This window comes from Nerophis lumbriciformis, linkage group LG06, assembly GCF_033978685.3.
Source record: "Nerophis lumbriciformis linkage group LG06, RoL_Nlum_v2.1, whole genome shotgun sequence".
Taxonomy (NCBI): Eukaryota; Metazoa; Chordata; class Actinopteri; order Syngnathiformes; family Syngnathidae; genus Nerophis; species Nerophis lumbriciformis.
In genome coordinates, this window is record NC_084553.2 from 39,773,119 (window position 1) to 39,797,441 (window position 24,323).

The 24,323-nt window shown below is 37.1% G+C and overlaps 1 protein-coding gene and 1 long non-coding RNA gene across 3 annotated transcripts in view; one reads left to right on the forward strand and one right to left on the reverse strand.

Moving 5' to 3' along the window:
• The window catches only part of LOC133608788 (uncharacterized), a 49,854-nt gene that overhangs the window by 17,303 nt on the left and 8,228 nt on the right, over positions 1-24,323 (reverse strand). The window lies entirely within an intron of this gene.
• Positions 1-24,323, forward strand: part of cnsta (consortin, connexin sorting protein a) — a 30,377-nt gene that overhangs the window by 1,018 nt on the left and 5,036 nt on the right. For both annotated transcript variants that reach the window (XM_061964308.1, XM_061964309.1), the window contains exons 2-10: positions 3,496-3,825; positions 6,747-7,324; positions 9,544-9,574; positions 10,164-10,250; positions 10,674-10,755; positions 11,163-11,184; positions 12,611-12,677; positions 19,363-19,817; positions 20,067-20,243. In XM_061964308.1, coding sequence (XP_061820292.1) covers positions 3,496-3,825; positions 6,747-7,324; positions 9,544-9,574; positions 10,164-10,250; positions 10,674-10,755; positions 11,163-11,184; positions 12,611-12,677; positions 19,363-19,817; positions 20,067-20,243 — 1,829 coding nt within the window. The remainder of the gene's footprint in view (positions 1-3,495; positions 3,826-6,746; positions 7,325-9,543; positions 9,575-10,163; positions 10,251-10,673; positions 10,756-11,162; positions 11,185-12,610; positions 12,678-19,362; positions 19,818-20,066; positions 20,244-24,323) is intronic.

The window sequence follows — 24,323 nt, forward strand, 5'->3', positions numbered from 1 at the left end:
TAGGGCTGTGAATCTTTGGGTGTCCCACGATTCGATCCAATATCGATTCTTGGGGTCACGATTCGATTCAAAATCGATTTTTTTTTTTCAATTCAACACGATTCTCGATTTAAAAACGATTTTTTTCCCCGATTCAAAACGATTCTCTATTCATTCAATACATAGGATTTTAGCAGGATCTACCCCAGTCTGCTGACATGCAAGCAGAGTAGTAGATTTTTGTAAAAAACTTTTATAATTATGTTTTATCAACTGATTGCAATAATGTAAATTTGTTTTAACTATTAAATGAACCAAAAATATGACTTATTTTATCTTTGTGAAAATATTGGACACAGTGTGTTGTCAAGCTTATGAGATGCGATGCAAGTGTAAGCCACTGTGACACTTTTTTTAATATATATATATATATATATATATATACATGTCTAATGATAATGTCAATGAGGGATTTTTAATCACTGCTATGTTGAAATTGTAATTAATGTTGATACTGTTGTTCATAATATTCATTTTTGTTTCACTACTTTTGGTTTGTTGTGTGTTGTGTTTGTGTCTCCTCTCAATTGCTCTGTTTATTGCAGTTCTGAGTGTTGATGGGTCGGGTTTGGTTTTGGAATTGGATTGCATTGTTATGGTATTGCTGTGTATTGTTTTGTTGGATTGATAAATAAAAATAAATAAATAAAATTTAAAAAATCGTTTTTTTCAAAATGAGAATCGATTCTGAATAGCACAACATGAGAATCGCGATTCGAATTTCAATCGATTTTTTCCCCACACCCCTACTAATAATGGTATTGAAGAGTCTTAGCTAAGTGTGTATACTGTAGTCCAGGAGTGTCCAAACGTTTTCCTCTGAAGACCACACACTTGAGAAATCAAAGCATGCGGAGGCCATTTTGATGTTTTTCCTTTTCAAAACCAAAACAATATATCTTTTTTTTTTTTTTTTTTTACCTTTAGGGCTCCCCTCAAGTTTGGCCCTAGTCATAAAATGTAAAAAAAAAAAAAAAGTCACATGTATATATATATATATGTGTATGTATGTATGTATGTATATATATATGTATGTATGTATATATATATATATATATATATATATATATGTATGTATGTATGTGTGTATGTATGTATGTATATATATATATATATATATATATATATAGTATATGTATATATACAGTATATATATATATTATATACACACACACACACATACAAAGCCCGACCCCCGGCCAAATTTTTTTAACCCAATGCGGCCCCCAAGTCAAAAAGTTTGGGGACCCCTGTCCTAGGGGATGGAAAGTGCTTTGCTAATAAAAGTGTAACATTCCTTTATAATTGTTTTTCTATTTCAACACTTAAGTCTCTAAATCCACTTTAGATCTATCTGTCCATTATAAGTTTGTGTTTGTTTGTTTTATGACTTTTTTTGTCAAAAAAACAAAATGTTTTTAAAAATCTGACAAACACAGAGAATATACAATATTTTCCCCCCAAAAAATTCAAAATTGTATTTTGCTGTGAAACAATTGGGCCCATGAATAGGTCAAACAAAATTGGTTTTAATTTATTATTATTTTTTGAGCAATGACAAATTTAAAGTAAAAACTGCCTGCCTCAAAGTAAAAACTGCCTACATGGCAGCTTTTTGTTATCAGAGTCAACATTGCAACCTTTTCTCGTTACATTTCACCTGTTTGCTCTTTTATTTAACTTTAAAAAATGTTTTGTTTTGTTTAGTAGTATTAGTAGAATGTGCCGCGGGCCGTTAAAAAATTAGCTTCGGGCTGCAAATTGTCCACCGCGCCACACTTGGGACACCCCCGCTATAGTCTTAAGTCTGTCCATATTTTAGATGTTTATGTTGTCAGTCCAAAGTCTCCGGGCTGGTCTCTTTTTTTCTTCCTATCCTGTGTGCTGATTAGCTCTTTCCATTTTGCATATCTTTCATTATTTATGGAACTCTGTGGAGAAAGAGTTGGTTGTTGTGTGGAACAGACAGCTCTGTGGTGGACTGACAGATGAGGGTACTGTTGATGAAAAAAAAACATGAGCCACATACAGTAAGTAATACATCAATGAAACAAGGGTTAGAGGTTGTCATTCACCAAGGGAGCAACTAAGAAAATGTACCATATACTCCCATATGTGTAAGTTTTATATGCAATCTAAAGGCTCATCTTATTTGTATGACCATGATTTATGGATTTCTTTTACTTAGATTGCTTGTATATTGCAATGATTTTTGGACATTTGGCAACCAAAGTAAGCATAAGTTGTTTTAATTTGGGAACTAAGCAATGGTTTTGGAAACAATATTATACTCAAAAAGAAAACCTAAAAAGCGTGAAAATAGCCTGAGAACCGCAATTGTAATTTGTTGTACAGCGGGTGAAAAGTATCACAAAGTGCAATGTGGTCAAAGTGATCCTAGTGTAATAATTGAAAGAGAGCAGAATGTACACTGCAAAGTCATCGTGTTTAGTATCAATGTGAAGAGACCCACCTCCTTGATACACACTTAAATAGACCCTCCCCTGTTATGTCTGATCAAAGGTCAAGTAGTTTACTATTACTTTACAGTGGTTAGTAGATATTAAAGCAGCTGGGGCAAAATTCAAGTGCACTACTGTACTGTACTTGATTCAGTCGCAACTAGTTTGCTGTCTGAAGAAGTTCAAAACACCCATCATCACAAATCAGCTATAAGTGTTTGAGCTTTTGATTGATGTTTTGTTTTTTTACCATTGTTGATCAAGGAAATTTGCTCAATTACTGGTTAACTTCTTTTTGCACTTTGATGACAGTTAAGGTTAAAAAAAGTTGCTTGCAGAGTTAAAGGGGCTGTTTGCAACCTTTACATGAATGCTTTTAGATGAAGGGGGTGTTTTTCTTCTTTTAAGGTTGTGATAGTATTTGGGGTTGCTAAAGACATATTGTTCCGCATGAATGTGGAATGGCTGTTTTGGGGCTACATTGTCAAGCAAACACAGATTTGTTGTAAAGATTTCGTGTAATACAAATGTGCGGGACAAACGATGCATTTTTCTAATACTTGTTGTACAAGTCTCGGCAGTTGTTGTGTTTGCACTTTTGTGTTCTATTCTATCTCTGTGCTGGTGTTCATAGGATTGTCCCTTGTAGGCCTGAAGGATTTGTTTGGCAAACCAGGAATGAAGTCAAACCTCTTTTTTGTTTTTACCTATACTGATGGAGGGAATCTGACTATTCTGCATTAACAGCGCTCATAGCTGGCATTTTCTGTCTTCTTATCTCTGCTAACTGGAAGAAGACTTTGTCTAATTGGTGCCACAGTAAGTGGAAAGTTCAAAGGTTGTGAGGGTGGAGCCTGATGGATCATGGTGGTGAGTGCCAGACTTTTAGAACTACTTTGTTTATTCTTTCAATGTTTTACTTGTATGCAGTCAATATATTACACTATATTACTCTATCATCATGTTTGTGTGTTATTTCCTTCCCTTTCTAAAGGTCAGTTGGACTACGAATCCAGAATAATGTCACAAGTAATGGCGGGTGGGGTCGAGCATTGTGACAATAACACGCCACACCCTGATCTTTTGACTTCCCAAAACCTCAACGAGACACAGACTGAACATTCTTCAGCTTTACAAAATGAATTTGGAGGCGGTGCGTTTTTCAACAACAACCAGGAGGCAGAGAAAGAGCGATACCAAGAAGAAGAAGAGGACATTGATGAAGTGATGAAGGACGAGGAGGAAGAATCTGAGGCATCAAGTTGCCTACTTAACTGCCAGTCCCCAGATACTCCCATGACTGACTCCTCCTATTCAGAAACAGGTACATAGCAGTCCTCTCTTCAATATTGAGGCACACTGCCAAATAGTGAGCACAGAAAATGTGACTAATATTTGAATATTAGGCAGTCCCTCCAGGATTTCATGGGCTTTTTTGTTATTGTTGCGGCCTAAAATGTCTGTATTCGCGACAGCTTTTTCAATAACACGGAATGCAAACTTTATGAATTTGTTATCAATGTTTAAAGTGTGCTTTGTAAACTTAACTGAAAAAGCACATGATTTCAACACAAAATTGAAAAAAAAAATACTGTATTGACATTTTTACTCGTTTTATACCACGCAGACTTTAAAGTAGACACTAGATGACGGTACAAGCACAAACTCGGAGGTCATTGCCAAATATTTAATATGTTATGATAGGCCTGGGCCATATGGCCTAAAAATTAAATCTCAGAATTTTTCACCAAAAAATCGATTTCTGATTTTTTCCCTACTTTTTAAAGTAACCATTAAATACAAATGACAGAATTAATTCAAAACAAGTTTTTCTTTTATTTGATCAGAAACTAGAAGTTTGAAATGACACAGCATACTATGCATCTCACTCTTGGCAAATTGTAATTTAAATAATGTTGTTCTTTTTACAGTATATATGAACTTGTACTTGCATTTTCAACAAATTAAATTATGAGCTTCCCCTGGAAAGCAATACTTCTGTCTTAAATAAAATACTTCTGTTAACAAAAGTGTAGCATTGCATATTGCATGCAAAAAAAAAATCTCCAACATTGAGATTAATCAAATGAAAACTTCTGTCTTAAATAAATACTCCTGTAAATATAAATGTGGTATCATACATTGAGAAGACTATTTAATAGTTTTAGTAAGTGGATAGAGGCAGGCTTTTTCTTTCACACATTTTGTGTGCAGAGCGACTGCTTTAATTATTGCTCTGTGCATTGTGCTTCTTTTTCATCATACATACCTGGTGTAAATCATTTCACCACAGTCAGATGCATTTTAACTGGAGTTTTGTTTGTTGTTGCGGTCTTGTTGTGCTGCTGCCTTTTCCAGAACTTTTAAAAACTTTGCACCGTGCAGTCATTTGTACCACACCTGTTGCCGCAAAATCAAAGTACGGACACTTTGGAACAAACGTCTCGCACAGTGCAAGCATTTTGGTCGCATTGCGACGAAAAATACGTTGTGCAAGTATCGAAAAAAAAGTAGCACACGTTTGAATACAGATTTTAACCCTTTAATTAGCATTTTGCTCTTAAGATAAATCCATCAGAATTTGATCAAACTAGAGTAAAATTTCCACCCATCTGTACAGCATGTTTGAAATAAACTTAAATCATAACCATAACCAAATGGATAAGTGATTGACGCGGAAGTGTCACTAATCACTCTGTGTGCGTTGAAAGCTGTGTGTATTTCTCCCTCCTGCACCATGCACAGAGTGGAGGGGGGCTGGAACCCCGAGCTCACACACTCAGTCTTCCAACACAGAGAAAACAAGATTTTAGGTGGAGGAGCTGGTCAGTAAAAGATGTTTTTTCACCACCTAAAAACTTGACACAAACTGCACTGTGCAGTAGTAACTACGAGGATCAGAGGAAATCAATCCATCCATCCATCCATTTTCTACCGCTTGTTCCTTTCGAGGTCGCGGGGGGTGCTGGAGCCTATCTCAGCTGCATTCGGGCGGGAGGCGGGGTACACCTTGGACAAGTTGCCACCTCATCGCAGGAAATATTGAACAATAAATCAATAATTGAAGTGACAAACCTGCCATCCAAACAGTACCCTGTTTGTTGACAAGATCATACAGCCATGGAAGCACATTTAATCTAATTATTAAGCAGAGGTAACACAAACAAACAAAAAGAAGATTGGAGATAATATTTGACTTTTCTTATATTATTTTCAAGGCTTTTATTTTTTTCTTATATCAAAACACCTCCTAAATTGGAATTATTTTATGCAAAACCAGCTTTTCTTACTTGTTATTACCTGTTTTTGTGTATTTGCGATCCCCATCAGTCCCAAAAATTTAAATTAAGCACAATTTAGGGATGTTCTTTGTTTAATTAAGCATTGCAATAGGCCTTATAATAGCATTTTGCATGAGTGCACACGTGTACAATGGGTGTCAATATTGAAATTGTGATGTTTAAGACATTTCATAGTGGATCTGCTATTAAAAGTTACTTTATTGCTTGTCAGATGCCACCTTTGTAAGAGCCTCCAAACACTATGCCAGCACTTTTTAAATGGAACACTTAATCCTTCAGACACATCCTTGTTGTGTCATATGTTCACAACCTCACATCACTGGGCAAGAAGGCACTATTTTAGTGTTCCCAAAGTACAGTAATATATTTTTACCAAGCGGTAGAGAATGGATATGATGGCTATTACTGTCAAATTATTCATTTTTTAAATTAGAATATTTACATTTGATTAATTTGAATAATGAGTTACATGCTACATATTTTCTGTGATTAATCTTGTGCACGTTAACTTTGACAGCCCTAATTTTAACATGCATGTTAACCACCCACAGCATTTCATATCATGTTCAATGAATAGCAAGCCAACACCTATGTTTGTGCGGCACAATAAAAATAGTTGTCAGGCCTGAGCATTGGCGCACAATGAACGATGGCATATGGGAGTCAACAAAGGATAGCCATGATGCATCCTGGGAAAACGGAGAAAAGAAGGATGCAATTGTGGCTTTCAGAGGATACATCCCCTGAATTGTGACACAGCTACAATTTTGTAGAAGTGCTAAGAAATACGGTCAAAAATATATCCTCTTGTCGTAACCTATAAAATCAGCTCACATAAAGAGACAACATTAAGTACCACACGCTTGTAAAGAGACAACTTTTAAATAGCAAATTGCGAGTTTTCTTGTTTTTACACTTTGTTTGTCCTTCTTTACTCCAATAGGAAGCATATTGGAGAATCCTTTCAGTCCTGGTACAAGTCCAGAACCTACATCCCCTGTCATCCAAGAGAAATCATCTCCCATCAGCTCTTTGGAAGTGGGTCAGAGTGAAGTGAACTTCGGAGGCTTTAACGTTGAACCTCTTGCAACCAGCACATCAGGAGTGACCTTCACTAGTACAGGGCCTGTGCTCTCTACTCATATATCTTTAACCTCAGACACTGGGCTGAGCTGCACTGATGGACAAGCGCTTGTCTCACTTACATCCACTTCAGAACCTCTCACAAACTCTACTCTGCTCTGCGAAAGACTTCCATGTACCATCGGGTCTGCTGAAATGACATCCACCTCAAGGCCCAATACTTCCATTACCTCTAATAATCAAACAATAATGCCCCTCACCTTCATCACCAAGCACACAGAGTCTTCATCCTCTACTGGACCTCTACCCTCAGAAAACAATATTTCCTCTCTAGTGCCCACTTGCTGCACTACAAGGCTCACCTCTCCTCTAATGGACTCTCTGGAGCAGTTGGCCCATAGAGGCGATGATGCTCGCCTTCCACTCGACCTACATCAGGTAAGCGGTCTCTCTTGTCTACCAGCATCATCTTTTAAACATGCACTTCACAGTCTGCAGGAAACATTTCAAACAAGATATTCCTTTTGATACAGGGAATGTCATAATAGGACAGGGGTGGCCAACCAGTCAGAGACTAAGAGCCACTTTTTTTTTACTGTGTTTTTTACTGCAAAGAGCCACATCCGACAACATCACACACACACCCACACACACACACGCACACACACACACACACACACACACACACACACACACACACACACACACACACACAGACCTCTGCTAAGCCAGATTTATCTGAGTGCTTCGTACATTTTTCGTAAACTGTTTCTGCTTTTCTGCCTGACTTTTCAAAGTGGCCAACTTGTGCTTGCGAAGTTCTGTCCATTTTGGACAGAACTTCTGGTCGATGTTAGCATGGAGTGAGCTGAAGTGACGCTGAAGATTTGAAGCTTTGAAATGCACTAATGACGCCTGACATATAAGGCAAAATGGCTTGCCATTACGTTCAACAAAAAATATAAACTCTCCCACTCTGTTAAAAATGTCCTGTGTTCATATTTTCGTTTTGCTGTGCTTTTTTCCCTGCCATTTTGAGAGCGAACTTGTCACAAATTGTTTACTACTGTGATCTCACGCACATACACGTTTGACGTCACTCAAACCAGCTTCTTCTTCTTATGTTAGACTGACCGTACGTCCTCTTTTCCCCGGACATGTCCTCTTGCGGGGCTATCCGGGTGGGGTTTCTTAAATGCCTCAAATGTCCGGCATTTTGAGTTAGGGTTGCGTGTATTTTCAATGTACGTCCAGGGTCAAGAACGGGTTAAAAACAAAACAAATTGTGGAGGCGAGCGCACGAAGCAGCATTCGTGAGGGAGGGGCAGAGACAGAGAGCGAGAGAGAGAGAGATGTAGAGAGACAGACAGGACACAAGAAAGAGATGTGGAGAGACAGACAGGACAAAAAAGAGAGATGCCGAAACGTAAATGCAACTTCACGGATGATTTGCGGAAAAGGTATCCGTGTTTTGGTCCTGGCCGTGACACATGGGATGCAGAATGCACTGTATGCAAAGCAGGAAGGTATATATCTGTGGCAAATAAAGATCTACAAGCCCATATCGACACTACAAAGCACAAAACAGCTGTGCAGGGCGAGAGCTCATCTGCTGTGTTTTGTTGAAATATAATTAACTTGTTTTAAGGCATTATTTATGTTTACATTGTATACAATAGGTTATTTGGAATATTTCTACATTCATGAAAGACAAGGCCGGCGGTTTGTTGCAACTTTGTGACTTTATTGGTGTCTTGCAGGTAGCCATCCACCAAGCTACTAGCACCTGCAGCACTCACTGTTACCGCTCCCTCACCTTTCTCACCCACCCACTCACTGATGTCACTCACCTCACATGCTGTCATATCTTAAAGGGCCACACACACACACATACGCTACTCTCACAACAGAGTTAAGAGCCGCATGAAACCAGTCAAAGAGCCGCATGAGGCTCGGGAGCCGCGGGTTGGCCAGGCCTGTAATAGGGGGTTAAAAAGGTACAGCGTACATTTTGTTTTGCCTTTGTGAGACTTAATCATGCAGCAATTCAACTCCAGTGCTAGTACAAGCTCCAATGCCGACAGCAGTACACTGATTAACTTAATAAGATTTGCAATGATCAGACACCTAATAGGCAAGGTGGAGGAACATAAGGCTTGTTGACTTATTGTTCTTAATTTGCAATGCAATAATTTCATTGTGCAAGATATGTGTGAACATAGATTTATTTGGTTTTACTTTTATTGCCCATAGATCACTCTAAATATGATGTACTGGTCCTTTAAATAGGAATGTGACAGCTTTTTGCATCCTCTCTCTCTCTCTCTCTCTCTCTCTCTCTCTCTCTCTCTCTCTCTCTCTCTCTCGCTTGCTCGCTCGCACACACACACACACATGGACACAAACACACACACTCTTGTTCTGTGATCAGCTGAGTTACATAAAAGTGACACTGACACTGGCTGAGAAGAGGTAGATGTCCTCTAGTGGCATCTTCTTATTTTGTACTGAAGAGTTGCTCTTTCTTCCTTCCATGAACATTGCCTTTTTGACTTTTCATTTTCCATCGCCGAGTTTAATCCTTCAATTTTGCTGTGCTGTTTTTGTATCAACTACAAAAAATGTTTGTTGTTAAATAATCTTATCTCCTCCTGCAGATCGCTGAGGCCTCTGTCTTGCATGAAGATTGTATCCTTATCATGGTGTAAACAAAAGACCTTAGTTGGCTAATTTATAATAAGTGGTGCAATATGTGTGCAAATATGTGTTTTTATAAAACTATTGGTTTGGTTGGACGTCAGTTCGTGTTTAACAGTTACCAAAGTAAAATTGTTCTGCTTGACATTGTGTCAGAAAAGGGCAAAGTGCAACACTTTCACTTCCAAAGGTGTCTGCAAACAAAAAGATTGTGACAATTTTGAAAGCCAGACACGATTATAACAGTCAAAGAGAAGGGGACGCTGGCTTATCTATTCCATGTGTGAATAGAGGAGGCTGGTTGGAGAGAGCGAAGCATGTCAAAGGAGGATTGTATTATGGCTCGTTGCTCATATACATAAACATGAGCGCTTCGTCCTCCTTTTCATCCAACACTTTCGCTTTGTTCTCCCTTGTTTTCTCATGTATAAAGTTATGTCCAGAAAGTTATATATATATATATATATATATATATATATATATATATATATATATATATATATATATATATATATATATATATATACTTAAACATTACTGCATTGCCCATCGTGTTTGTCCTTTAACTTGTGCTCTTCAGACCAGCTGGCTTTAAGGTGTATCCAGCTGGAGAGGCTCTATCACCAGAGAGTTTTGGACAACCTCAATGCTCTTCAGCAACAGTGGGGTAAAAATGTGCACGTGCACACACACACACACACACACACACACACACACACACACACACACACACACACACACACACACACACATACAAACACATATATACACACACACACACACAGCATCTGTCTATCTGTCCATATATCCATGTATCTACTTGCAGTGTGAATGCACAAAGGCAAGGGGTACCATTTGCCCCCTAATTCTGATAATTATTGTATTTTTGCTGTCTGCTACATGCTTATATGCTTTAATGCATTCCAGAAAGCACTTTTTTTTTGTCGATCGCTCTAGCCCAACCACTAAAACCCCAGTCTCCTCTAATTGGTCTATTTTCATCAGTCAAAGCCCAAGTTTAGAGTAAAGCAAATGTCGTTATTTTTTTGTAATATTACCATGTCTGTATTTTTTTGTGCTTTCTTGATAGAGAGTCAGTGTATGAGAACCTCCAGCAGTCTGGAAGCCCGACATCTGGACACTCTGAGAGACATCTGCCAGACACACACTCGGTGAGTGCGTGTTTCTCTTTGTGTACACTGTAAATGTAGTTAAAGTTCATGTCAAGGTTAAAGAAACAACATTGAACATGCTAATAAGATAAAACAATCATTCAGTAAACCACGTTGGCATTGTTATAATGTTTACTTGAAAGTCATTTTGTGTGTTGCACAGTGTTACGGCATGCATGTTGCGTGTGGTGAGTACTGAATAAAAGGTTTAAAGAAATATAGTTTCACCCCACTTGACTCTCACTCTGGCACACTTATACACCCAGCCACGTCGTAATAGCCTGAGAAATATTCTCAGACTATTATTAGAACGGGAGAGTAGAGAATCATCGCCTATGTGTCACGTCTTCATTTACTAAAACGTAGAATGTACTCACAATGTCGTTTTGTCTGTTTCCTCTTTATAGACCATGTGCTGCAGATGTTGCGGTAAGACACTCGCTATTTTCCCTCTCGTTGTATATAATAGGGCGAATGTGCATGCTCATATAATGAGGTGTGTGACGTTTTAGTTTGCATCCAAGGAACTATTACCCTCTTGAAAAGACAAGTGCTTGTACTAAAGATGCGCCGATGCCCATCATTGGATCGGATTGGGGCTGATATTTGCCTTTTTTAACTGATCTTTACCGCAGCTTTGTCCCAATGTTTACATGACGAAACATTGTACACAAGTGCAATATTCTTTCAAATGCACAGGAAAAAATGCCCCTCTTAAAAGGAGTAAAAAAAACAATACAAATTAATTTTGTTTGTAATTAGCAAAAAAATCTGCCAATGGAACAAGTCAAAATTGTCTTGGTAAGATTTTTTTTTAAATTAGATATATTTAAGTTTTATAAACTTAAATTTATTCTTGAAATTAGCAATTAAAATGTATTAGCTATACTTACTAGTATTGCGAAGTTTTGTTTCTTACACCAAACTTGTGATGCTCAAAAGTAGTAATTTTTTCTCAGAAGATTATTTTGCCTAAAAACAAGTTCTTATGTCTGACTGAAAAAATGATATTTAGCGGATTGTGACTTGTATTAAGTTTAACATATTTTGAGTATAAATTAGAAATATACAATATATTTGGTGAGATTGTGAGTTTTTCCAGTGTAGAATGCACATTCAGGGTGATACAATTACATTTCCATATTCCTAATTACACACATGAGAGAGTTGCATGAATTCCAGGAAGGTGCGTATCTTGCCAGAACACCGGCTGGAATATGAGAACAAGCTGCAGCAAACATGTTGTGTGTCCACAGCGCTAAGGCGCTTCTAAGATACTAATCCTCAACTATGCTACGCAACTACACTATGGTGGAAAATAAACTAAGTTTTTTTAAAGACTAGAGGAAAACAAACGGTTTGCCCTGCTACGCACACGTTTAACAGAACGACCCAAGAAGTTAACCGCTAAAGCTTCAATGTAAAGTAGGCGTGATCGATCCAGATGTTGATACCTAGTGTAATATCAGTATTTTTTGGAGTCTTTATTGTTCATAAATTCAAAGGCAAAAGTAGTTTTTGTTTTTGTTTAGTTCACTTTATTGTGTTAAAAATGGTATACTGCATTTAATACCGTAAATTGAATTCATCATGTGATGTACAAAAATACTAGCAAATTCTACATTTAATTTAATAGGATTTGTAAAAATGTGTTATTGTGTTTACTTTAGTTACTTGCTATAAAACATTGTTAGTTCTAAATTCTATTGTATCGGAGTGGAACTCGAAATCACATCAGATCTGAGGCAAAAACATTTGGATTGAGATCAGAGGAAAAAATGTTGATTGGGACATCCTTCGCTTGTACCTTTTTATTAGGTGTTGTAAAATATTTTATACTTTTGTGTATTCACAGTCTGCATCTCTGGACTACTTAAAGTCCACCATTAAACAAGGGGATGCACTGCTTCCACATCCATCAGGTGAGAGAGTGAGCAAGACTGTGTATGTGTGTTTTAGAGAAGTGTGCGTGCGTGCGTGTTAGAGATCATTGATGTATTTTATGTTGCTCCATATTTGACAGAGGTTTATTGCTGAGACACGGTGTTCTCTTGTCAGTACATACAAGTGACACACACACACTTGGAGTGTGATAGCTTGCTTAACTAAAGGTTTCAGTATCAGATCAGGATAACTTGTAAAGTATATTTATATACAGTAATAAAATGTTTGTGGTTTTTTACTGCTTTGCTGTCCAAACCTGCCTCTGTAAGTGGTAACTTGGCCATTGGCTGTGAATTGTGTTTTATAAATACTTTTACGACTACTGTACAGTCTTCTTGTTTGAAGGCCTTAAAATGTGCTAACGTTACATGCACCCAGGCACTTTTGTTTAGCTGTACACATTGTGAAATTAACTGTTAATGTATGTCATGAGTGTGTGTGTGTCTGTTGGACTGTATTTCTCAGCTTTTTGCATATACACTTCCTGCGCACAAAAACGTGTTGTTTTTTTTAAAATCGGGATTGAGTTTAAACCAGATTGTGTAAAAAAATGTGTCAATGTAAACTGGCTTGCTAGCTTTGTACAGTACAGTACAATACAGTACAGTACAGTGTATGCCATGCTGTGATTTAAAACACATTTAGTAATAGTTACCACTAGTTATGTGCGATAACACTGATTTTCTTTCCGGTCCGATACTAAGTAAAGATTAGACTGGTATCGGCGATGCCGATCCGATACCGATACTTGGTGGAAATATACCTAAAGTGTCTGGTAAAATTAAAACATTTCAAGTGTTGCTGCTATTGGGGAATCATCTTAAAACGATAAAAAAATCACAGAGCGAAACAAATGATTGCGTTATTCTGCACTGAATATCTTATTATTATCTTATTTACAGTATATTCAACTCAGTATGTAGTGTCTCCAAGTAGCCTACAATAAAAGTTTTTATAATACTGAGTGACTCATTTTGATTGCCAGTCATTTTCTTAAACTAATGACAGACTGAATAACTGCGCACAGCACAGTGTGACGCTGCGCATGCACATACGTACTTACCTAGCAGAAGAAAAAGTAGTTCCACCAATCTTGTATCATTTAGACAAGATCTCAGTGATTTAGTTCCTTTACACTGTGTTTGTGTTTAATGATATACATTACATCTACTAACTAGAGTAGCCAAAGTAACGATATTTTGATTTAAGAATCGATTAAAATTAGAGCATAAAGATCTGGCATCGGCGGTATACATATTTCAGTATCAATCTGCACATTACTAGTTATGACAGTGCATGACATGCTGTGATTTAAAACACATTTGAGTTGAGTTAAGTTTGTGTTTATTTCGTACATGCATGCATACAACATGATACATCACAATTTCCTGTTTCTGAATTCAACATGTTTGAAAAGAAGTAGGAAGAAGCAGAGTTTATTTAATCCTACCCCCTTTTCCTTTACATGGCAGTTGCTAAAACTTTTGTTCACTTCGTGTTTTAACTTTATTCACAGTATACTCCATAACTAATAACATTAAAAATAAATAAATAATAATTAGTGAAGTAAGTTATATTTCATATGGTGAGATAAATAAGATTATCTTGAAAATTAATGGATGGATGAAATAAATTCAGAATGTTTATCATGATTCTTCTTCTTTATACTTTGTAAACACTTTAAGTTTGAAGCGTTTCTTGAAGTGGATCATATTAGTACATTGTTTGATTTCTTTGGTTAATCCATTCCATAATTTAATTCCACATACTGATGTACTGAAGGTCTTAAGTGTTGTACGTGCATACAAATGTTTTAAATTACATTTTCTCTAAGATTATATTTCTCCTAGTAAACATTACGACAGACATGCTGTGATTTAAAACACATATAGTGATAATCATGACCGTGCATTCGATGTTGTGATTCAAAACACATAGTAATAGTTCAGTTCATTTATTTATTTAATTCATTAAAAATCAAACAAAGAAATAAAATACAAATAAATCAATCAACATAACATTAACGTAAAATATGAATGAAAAGCAGCAGAAAGAAGTTAAAAACTTATAATATCTGCCCCCTATTTTCACAAGTACAACATCTGACTTTCAATGTTGACGACTACAAAGCCATATTTTTATTTTACAACAATTTAACCAATAATGAAGAAATAATTCTACTCTGTCATATCTTTTATTCATCATGATTTTTACTTTTTTTTTAATAGAGAAAGAGATTTACATTGTTTTATTCCACTGTGTTAGTTCCATAAACCAACACTTCTGATTGAAATACTTTTTTCCATTATCACTGTTATAAATCTAGATGTATTAAAGATCTCAGTTCCTTTCAGATTATAATTACTTTCTCTTCTTACAAATCAGTTTTGAATGTTGTTTGGTAGAATTGTTGCGTGTGCTTTGTACATGATTTTTAGGATATTACTCTACCAGTTCATGAAATTTTAATAAGTTTAACTGTTTGAATATTGGGTTTGTGTGTTTCCTGTATGCATTTCCAGTAATGTTTCTTAAGGCTCCTTTCTGCAGAAGGAAGATTTGATTTAAATATGTTTTGCCACGCAGTACTCCACTCTTCAATACAGTATGATAGATAGATATACAATCAGTGAGTTATACAAAATATACAATGCTTTTTGATTTAGCAATTCCTTCAGTTTGTGTAAAATAGCAATAGTTTTAGATACTTTAGCTTTTGTATCATTTAAATGTGATTTCCATGACAAATGTTCATCAATCATCTCACCCAAATCTTGATTTCTTGTGTTCTTTGAATCTCAACTCCTTTGACATATAATGAGCCATCCACACTTCTCCTACTACTGCAAAAATCATTAATTTCGTTTTACTAGTATTCAAGGATACTTTATTTACATCAAACTATCTTTTAATGTTGATGAATTTCTTTCCAACCACCTCTATCTAACACATATGTAATATTTTGTCCTGAATAAAATAAGGTTGTGTCGTTCGCAAATAAAATACTCTTAAATAGTTTGGAAACCATGGTAATATCATTGACGTACACAAGTAACAGTTACGACAGTACATGAGATGCTGTGATTTAAAACACATACAGTAATAGTCATGACAGTGCATGACGTGTTGTAATTTAAAACACACTTGGTGATAGTTACGACAGTGCATGACATACTGTGGTTTAAAACACATAGTAATAGTCACGACAGTGCATTACATGTTGTGATTTAAAACACATATAGTAATATTTACGACACTGCATGACAGGCTGTGATTTAAAACACATAAAGTACCGGTAATAGTAATTACAGTGCAAGACATGCTGTGATTCAGAACACATATAGTAATAGTTACCACAGGGTATGACAGGCCGTGAGATAAAACACATAAAGTAACAGTTATGACAGTGCAAGACATGCTGTGATTCAAACCACATTTAATAATAGTTACGACACTGCAAAACATGCTGTGATTTAAAACAGTAATATTTAGGGCAATGCATGACATGCTGTGATTTACAAACCCCATTTCCATATGAGTTGGGAAATTGTGTTAGATGTAAATATAAACGGAATACAATGATTTGCAAATCATTTTCAACCCATATTCAGTTGAATATGCAACAAAGACAACATATTTGATGTTCAAACTCAAACATTTTTTTATTTGCAAATAATCATTAACTTTAGAATTTGATGCCAGCAACACGTGACAAAGAAGTTGGGAAAGGTGGCAATACTGATAAAGTTGAGGAATGCTCATCAAACACTTATTTGGAACATCCCACAGGTGTGCAGGCTAATTGGGAACAGGTGGGTGCCATGATTGGGTATAAAAACAGCTTCCCAAAAAATGCTCAGTCTTTCACAAGAAAGGATGAGGCGAGGTACACCCCTTTGTCCACAACTGCGTGAGCAAATAGTCAAACAGTTTAAGAACTAAGAGAGTGACCCCGGTAGAGCCCATCAAGATCCAGGGCCGGGAGGTGGCAGTAGTGGAGCAGTACAAGTACCTGGGAGTCCACTTGAACAGCAGACTGGACTGGAAGGACAACTGCAAAGCTGTTTACAAGAAGGGCATGAGCAGACTCTTTTTCCTGTGGAAGCTTAGGTCCTTTAATGTGTGCAGCAAGCTGTTGGAGAAATTGTATCAGTCTGTTGTGGCCAGTGCCCTGTACTTTGCAGTGGTTGGTTGGGGGAGCAGCACCAGAAAAAGGAACTCAAACCGGATTGATAAACTGATCCGGAAAGCCGGCCAAACTATTGGCACGCAGTTGGAGGCGTTTGTGTCGGTGAGGGACAGGACACTGGACAAACTGCTGGCCATCATGGACAATCCTGCCCACCCACTCCACCTGACAATTAAGGGACAGCGGAGCTCATACTCCAACAGGCTCCTCCAGCTTCCTTCTCGCACTGTGCGATTCAAGAACTCCTTCATTCCACACTCCATCCAGCTGTATAATCACTCGCCATACAGCAATAGATGACATCTGCCTATTACCTGACACCTGACATGTTAGCTACTTCTCTTTGTTTTTAACATCTATTTTCTATTTTCTGCTGGATCTACTCTCTATTTTATGCTGCTGCTGTCACATATACTGTATATACTGTAATATTGTACATGGTCATTGGTATATATTGTATATATGTTATAGACATAATATAATATATTTGTATAAATATTATTCTGTACACATATGTATATATTCGTATATATGTTAAGATTTTTTTTATCGCTATATTAGTCTATTTATACCTGCATTGTCCTTTCCATCCTTACACTTTCCATCATTGTAACTGAGCTACTGTGTTGAACAATTTCCCTTGTGGATCATTAAAGTTTGTCTAAGTCTAAGTCTAAGAACAACGTTTCTCAAAGTGCAATTGCAAGAAATTTAGGGATTTCAACATCTACGGTCCATAATATCATCAAAAGGTTCAGAGAATCTGGAGAAATCACTCCACGTAAGCGGCATGGCCGGAAACCAACATTGAATGACCGTGACCTTCGGTCCCTCAGACGGCACTGTATCAAAAACCGACATCAATCTCTAAAGGATATCACCACATGGGCTCAGGAACACTTCAGAAAACCACTGTCACTAAATACAGTTTGTCATTACATCCGTAAGTGCAAGTTAAAGCTCTACTATGCAAAGCGAAAGCCATTTATCAACAACATCCAGAAACGCCGCCGGCTTCTCTGGGCCCGAGATCATCTTAAATGGACTCATGCAAAGTGGAAAAGTGTTCTGTGGTCTGACGAGTCCACATTTCAAATTGTTTTTGGAATTATTCGACATTGTGTCATCCGGACCAAAGGGGAAGCGAACCATCCAGACTGTTGTCGACGCAAAGTTCAAAAGCTAAGCATCTGTGATGGTATGAGGGTGCATTAGGGCCCAAGGCATGGGTAACTTACACATCTGTGAAGGCACCATTAATGCTGAAAGGTACATACAGGTTTTGGAAGTACATATGCTGCCATCTATGCGCCGTCTTTTTCATGGACGCCCCTGCTTATTTTAGCAAGACAATGCCAAGCCACATTCAGCACGTGTTACAACAGCGTGGCTTCGTAAAAAAAGATTGCGGGTACTTTCCTGGCCCGCCTGCAGTCCAGACCTGTCTCCCATCGAAAATGTGTGGCGCATTATGAAGCGTAAAATACGACAGCGGAGACCCCAGACTGTTGAACAACTGAAGCTCTACATAAAACAAGAATGGGAAAGAATTCCACTTTCAAAGCTTCAACAATTAGTTTTCTCAGTTCCCAATCGTTTATTGAGTGTTGTTAAAAGAAAAGGTGATGTAACACAGTGGTGAACATGCCCTTTCCCAACTACTTTGGCACGTGTTGCAGCCATGAAACTCTAAGTTAATTATTATTTGCAAAAAAAAATAAAGTTTATGAGTTTGAACATCAAATATCTTGTCTTTGTAGTGCATTCAATTGAATATGGGTTGAAAAGGATTTGCAAATCACTGTATTCTGTTTATATTTACATCTAACACAATTTCCCAACTCATATGGAAACGGGGTTTGTAAACACATAGTAATAGTCATGACAACGCATGACATGCTGTGATTTAAAACACATATAGTAATAGTCATGACAATTCACGTGCTGTGATGCGTTCAGACCAGAACAGTTTTTTCTGAAGAAATACTTTGACATGAACTTTCTTGACCAGATGAAATAATCTGAATTACTGTGTCACTTGTAGCTACAGACTGCTACACACATGTACAGTAGGGACGGCGTGGCGAAGTTGGTAGAGTGGCCGTGCCAGCAATCGGAGGGTTGCTGGTTACTGGGGTTCAATCCCCATCTTCTACCATCCTAGTCACGTCCGTTGTGTCCTTGGGCAAGACACTTCACCCCTTGCTCCTGATTCCCGCTATCAGTGTGTGAATGTGTGTGTGAATGGGTGAATGTGGAAATACTGTCAAAGCGCTTTAAGTACCTTGAAGGTAGAAAAGCGCTATACAAGTATAACCCATTTATCATTTACAGTATCTATATGCAAAGTCATGGTAATAGGAAAGTAAGGCCCGTCGTTCATTTTACAGCTGCTGCCAATGGTATTAAGACACATACATTATTTAACACCTGACACTTCCTACTTTGTTTCTACTTTGTTTCTTTTCCTACAGCCTATCAGACTGAATGTGGGATGCAGCAGAGATTTCAAGATTTCTCACAACAACTCCATTCCCCCGACAGTTCAGAAAAAGACAGGGAACACCCTGAATGCAATTTAGAAGGGAGGGTCGGTTTCCATGGGACTGAGCTGACTGAGAAGGAGGGCAGTGGCAAAGAGCAAGGGGAGTGTCCGGAACATACCAATTCACATGAGGGAAACATGGTGTACCCCTCTGAAGATGGAGAAATGGATCAGACCAAGCCCGCAGAGCAGCAGGGTGGAGACTTAGGTCCAGCACAGGAAAAAGAAGTGAATAGGGAAGAAGAAGGGAGCAATGTGGGAAAATCTGCAGAGGCACTGAGTATGGAGGATGAGACTGAAGAAGAAGAGGAGGAGAAAGAGAAGAGGGTGCCCAAAGTGGAGACACTGCACAGGGAAATAGAAGCAGAGGTGGAAGCTCAAGAGGTAAGACAAAATGAGTCAGATCAAGGGATGGAGGTACAAATGCACTGTTTGTTGTTATTTCAGGTAGCACATTTTTAAGATGGGTACAAAATCGAAATAGCTATTTTATGAGTAGATTTGTCTGTAAACTTTCCCTCAACTGTCCAATCACTTACTCTGTCCCTTATTGAATGTTACCATGGAGCAACATCTGTTGCTATTTCCTGAATGCGAATGTGTATAAGCACCGCATTCCATTTTACTCTGCAGGAGAGCAATGAAAGCTGCCTGCTGCAGCATGAAGCCCATCTTCCCCAAGAGGCTCGTCTGGAACAGGACAAGCTAGGCAACGAAGTGGAGCAAGAAGAATATGAGGACGAGCTAAGGGACGTCTTCAGAGAAGCGGTCACACTGGACGACATGGCTAGACTCATCACTGTAGAGGAAGTATGTACTTGCTCATGCTTTTATTATTTTCATAAAACCCACAGATTAACACTATGGTGCCACTTAGCTACAATATAATATCAATATACCCAGCCAGTGTTTTCTCTCTGCAGATTTCAGACTAATTCAGTGTTTTCCCGAATATGAAAAATCATACGTCAGTTTTACTTGGTGTAGAACACTGCTAACGGTTGAGTTTATTTCCATACAATACATGTTTACACTTGCACAATTCAACATGTCAGAAAAAGAGAAGAAAGAAGCAAAAAATATTAAAATTTTCCCCTTGTTCACTTCTGGTGTTTAATTTATCAGTTTTTTGATAGTGGAAGTAAAAGACCAAGATTTGTAATAATGAAGTTAATAATGGTGCTGTAGCCTATTCGGTAATGGAGAAAGTAATTAAATAAAGGAGTAGATAAAGGTGTAAATAAAACAATGTTTCGACAATGGCAGCTGCATTGCAAAAATTAGTTGTTCTCCTTTTGTCCTTTATTTGTGCTGAGTTGCCATTATGGTGTCTTCAAAATAATATTGATTGTTTGGGCCGTTCCATATACAGAAGTGCTTCCCAGTGTGTCTCATAGGGAAGGTTCTGTGATGTTGTTTATAGTTTAGGACAGCTTATTGTGTAATGCACTGACACCTAGTGGCCTTGGAAGGAGGGGTGCATCTCCAAATATTAAATTAATTGAATTCAACCCATTTCACGAGAACGTTAGTTAAATTTGTTTGTATTTTTATACATTTTAACCTGTTTTTTGGTTGTTTTTAACCATACTGAGCAGCCTGGATAGAGATTTGTATTGCTTTCAGGGTTGTACGGTATTCAGTATACTAATAATGTACCGCGGTTCTAATGCAAACGATACTATACTGCGACGGTGACATACAGAGCCAAGGCGCATGATGTTGAGTGTGTCAAAACGCACACACAGAGCGCTTACAAGCAGAGACATGAAGAGGAAGAATTGCAAAAAATGGCAATTCTACTGATAAATAAAGAGGGTGCATAAAGCACAATAATGAGGTTTTTGGGCTTCAAAACGATCAATGAATGTGATGCTTTAAACATGGACGCGCCGCACTGCTTTAAAACATGCCTCACTAAAGGTGGCATTACTGTATTACCACCTTTGCTTCAAATTTAGGTAAACATTTATATAACAAGCATCCAGGTCTGTAAAAGGATTTTAAGGAGTGACAGGTAATGTAGTTAACTAGCTCACCTGCTATGCACATATTGATACGTTGACGCGCACACAGCTGGTTGGCTTGTTGTCAATTATTAGCACAGTACAATTAGCGTAAACTAATGCAAATTAAATTACTGAATTTTGTAACAAATTCCTAAAATGTGTGTTTTATCTTTTATGATTTGTGTTTTACCTGCTCCATGTCTTATCTTTGTACCGTATTTTCCGCACTATAAGGCGCACCTAAAAACCTGCAATTTCCTCAAAAGCTGACAGTGTGCCTTATAATTCGGTGCGCCTTATATATGGACCAATATTGAGCCACAATAGGTCTCGCAACTACGGTAACTACGCCGACTACATTTACCCCCTTCTACGGCTGCGGGAAAATGAAGTCGGCGGCTGATTACCGTAGAACAAGAACTTGTTCTTCTACGGGGGAAAATTATGTCGGCGGCTGATTACCGCAGTTGCGAGACCTAAACTTTATGTAAAGACCCAAAAATGGCTCCTATTAAGAGACACGCTTACGACGCAGAGTTTAAACTAAAGGCGATCTGTCACGCAGTAGAACACGGGAATAGAGCAGCAGCGAGAGAATTTAACATTAACGAATCAATGGTGCGGAAGTGGAGGAAGCAACATGATGACCTGCGCCAAGTAAAGAATACTAAACAGAGTTTCCGAGGGAACAAAGTGAGATGGCTACAGTTGGAGGACAAACTCGAACAGTGGGTTGTTGAACAGAGAGCAGCAAGTAGAAGTGTCAGTACAATCACTATTTGTTTTGTTGACATTCCCTTTAGCGCAGCTCCATCTAATGGATGCATAACGTAACCCCAGCCTCTACTGTAGCGTCTATTCTATGCGCCTTATAATGCGGTGCGCCTTATATATGAACAAAGTTTTAAAATAGGCCATTCATTGAAGGTGCGCCTTATACTGTAATCCGGTGCGCCTTATCGTGCGGAAAATATGGTAGATTCAGCCATAGTATTGTTTTTAGTATTTACTAATGATTGTGTTTTTCTCATGAAACATTTAATACAATGTCAATAAAGCGTTCTATTTTATTCTAATTTAATTCTAGAATATGGCAACTATATAATAATAATAATAATACATTTTATTTATATAGCGCCTTTAAAAGGCACTTAAAGATGCTTGCACAATAATCAAAATAAAACATGATCATTATCATAAAAGCACATACAGTATAATAATAAAAGAACCAGAATGTATATATAATATATACAGTTGTAAATTGTTTTTTGTGTGCAATAAGAAACACATGTTTAATACATCAAAATATTTTCTGTTAATGAAGCCAATATAAAAAAATGTTGTTGTTCCCTTTATTTTAATAAATATCAAAATACATTTTGCTACCGGTACCGCTACCAAAATATTGACCGTAATTGTTTTCCTATGTCGCAATAAGTTACTATTCCATCTATGGCAGTGGTGTCCGAAATGCGGTCAAGTGCCCATTTGCAGCCAGCAGCTTGTTTTTTATTGGCCAAAAAAATAAGTACATTACACACACACAAAAAAAGAAAGAAAAATTGGAACCGGCCCAAATCCCTCCCCAAAATCGGACCTGAAAACCAAAATGAATTAATGTCTCAAAGGGGTTATATTAGATATTGCACTAATTTGCTTTGTTTCTTAGAACACAAAACTAAGATGTGAATGTTTTGTTAAAATAGTTAGGTATTTATTGACTGATCTTTACAAAATGTATGAAAGCATTCTTCAATTGTTTTATATGCCACCCTCGCAGGAAAGTTTAGGACACTCCTGATCTACAGTATGTGGCCATTTTAGCACTTTTCATGACATAACTGATACTCTTCTGCGGCGGCATCACAATAAAATCAAAACACATTTACTGGTAGACAATTTAATTCAAATCAGATTCTTAAGGTCATGATTCGATTCAGAATCGATTCTTGATTTAACACAATTCTCCCAATATATTATTTGGTATATAAATTATAGTCATACATTTTCAAAACAGGTTACAGGTTACAAAAGTTCCTCTTGGCTACTGACGTCCAATTTATATGCGCAGTGTTGACCTAATAAATGTCTTATGTTTAAAAAAATCACAGAAGGTAATGAATCTATTCAAAGAAAAAAGAGCAACTCCAAATCAATCCCAGCTCTACAATACTTAGGGTAGACATTTACAAAGCAATTTTTAAATACATACAAATACAATACTTACTAAATACAATATTAACAAAAAGAAAAAAATGTATTAAAACCAAACAGTTAGAAAAGCAACAGCAGTATCAATGCTATAAAAAATTGTGGTTTATTTTTTTAATAAAAAAATGGGTTCGTAAAAAAATATATATATTGTGAAAAAATAAATTATTTCAATTCTCGACAATTATGCATCGATTTAGAATCAAAATAAAAACAAATCTCGATTTGGATGAATATACTGTATGTTTTTGTGCACACCTAATACATAATTTAATGTAGCCTGCCACATTAAGTTAATGTGCCCCGCCGCAACATCATTTTATTTTGGCTCGCCACATAATTCTTTTTTTTCCCCTTTTTTTGGATATAGAGAACATTCAAACCCTTTATTTATTGAATCGATCATATTGAAATTCCACGATAAAGTGAATTTGCAAACAGCAAAAAAAAAAAACATACAACAATTCTTCTCAACAAAGGAAGATAAATATAATCTCAGAGAAAATTGTAACTTAAAACATTTGTATGCTTTGTAGAACATTTAAAACATTTAGTATCTCTGTATATGGAATTAAATTATGGAATGGATTAAATAAAGAAATCCAACAATGTACTAATATGATGCAGTTTAAGAAACTGTTCATCCTCAAAGTGTTTAAAAAATGCCAAG